Source organism: Penaeus monodon, chromosome 27 (genome assembly GCF_015228065.2).
Source record: "Penaeus monodon isolate SGIC_2016 chromosome 27, NSTDA_Pmon_1, whole genome shotgun sequence".
In the NCBI taxonomy this organism is placed as follows: Eukaryota; Metazoa; Arthropoda; class Malacostraca; order Decapoda; family Penaeidae; genus Penaeus; species Penaeus monodon.
In genome coordinates, this window is record NC_051412.1 from 26,696,559 (window position 1) to 26,697,820 (window position 1,262).

Consider the following 1,262-nt stretch of genomic DNA (forward strand, 5'->3'; position numbering starts at 1 on the left):
TCCTCTTTCTCATCCTGCTCTTTCAAAAGGACACTTCCTAAGCATTCAAGACCAAAAATAGAAACCAGAAAATAGAAAAATACAGTTTATTACAAATGTACATGTTGGCACAATATCACACGACACGTCCGAAATCTTCATCCTCCAGTAGATAGCATGCACTGTACAAAAGGGCGCAGTTCTCTCCCTCGGCGCCTGCTTCAGAAGCTTTGATCAGGTAGTCTGGGTTGACGCCCTGGAGAGAAAGGAAAATGTGAGTCATTATGATGATTTGTTGCATATACTGCGAGGGCGTTGAATGCAACAGAAAAGCAGGATACTTGATTTGCCTTTCGATGAGATAATTACGAAAAAAAAAATGATGTTTAAAGCTCCCAACAGAAACGGAATGGGACGACGGACAAGGAGGCTGTGCTCGAAGGCCCAGAGTAGTGGGAGGCTCATATTGACCTGGCTTGATATGTTGTTATTCAAATGATCCTTTCTTACTGACCTGAAGTCCAGATTGCCTCCCAAAATACCCACAGATCTATGAAAAAGAACAAACCCACATAATAAACGCACGCAAACACATGCCCCCCTACCCACCCCACCCTTTTGCTTTTCTCACCTGGAAATTCTGCAGCATGTTCGCAGCGGCGACGCCCGCCACCTGCGCCATCATGCCCGCCAGCCGCGAGACTCGCCCGAGCTCCCCCCTCGCAACGAGCCCATGCGCCGGTGCTCTCTCAACGACACTTCTGCACATGTCCATCGCGCACGGCGGCCACCAGCGCCTGCCACGCGAGCCCGCCCTCGCGAGACTCGTCCGACTTGCCCCCCCGCGCGCAGGAACTCGAGGAGGACGCCAACCTTCGATGCCGCGTCCTCATTGCGACGCTCCAGTTCGAGCTGAGGCTGTCCATCATCTAGCGCCGGCGCGGCGACCGGCAATCGCCATGCGGAGGTTCGTTGTGGCCGTCTCCGTGATCGCCACTGTCCGTCGTTGCCGTCGTTGCTTTTGCTTTTGCGTGTCGTTGGGTGTCGTTGCCTGTTGAGGTTGTGCCACGTCTGTATGACGGCGTTACCACGGTGAGGGCCCACATATGAGCGCAGGACCGAGCGACGGAAGGATGGAGAGTGGTTGTTGGTCAGTGTGCCTCTCGGCGCCGGGCGGCTGCTTCTTCACTGAGCGGCTACCACGTGACACCGAATGGGGCAAGTGGTTGTGGACCCTCGGCCGCTGCGCGATGGAGACCCGGGTGGACAAGGGGGGGGATGAG

At 55.0% G+C, this 1,262-nt stretch overlaps 1 protein-coding gene across 1 annotated transcript in view; it reads right to left on the reverse strand.

Annotated features, from left to right (window-relative positions):
- Positions 1-908: 908 nt before the first annotated feature.
- The window catches only part of LOC119590472, a 1,483-nt gene continuing 1,129 nt past the window's right edge, over positions 909-1,262 (reverse strand). Inside the window, exon 3 of the mRNA XM_037939130.1 lies at positions 909-1,050. Coding sequence (XP_037795058.1) covers positions 909-1,050 — 142 coding nt within the window. The remainder of the gene's footprint in view (positions 1,051-1,262) is intronic.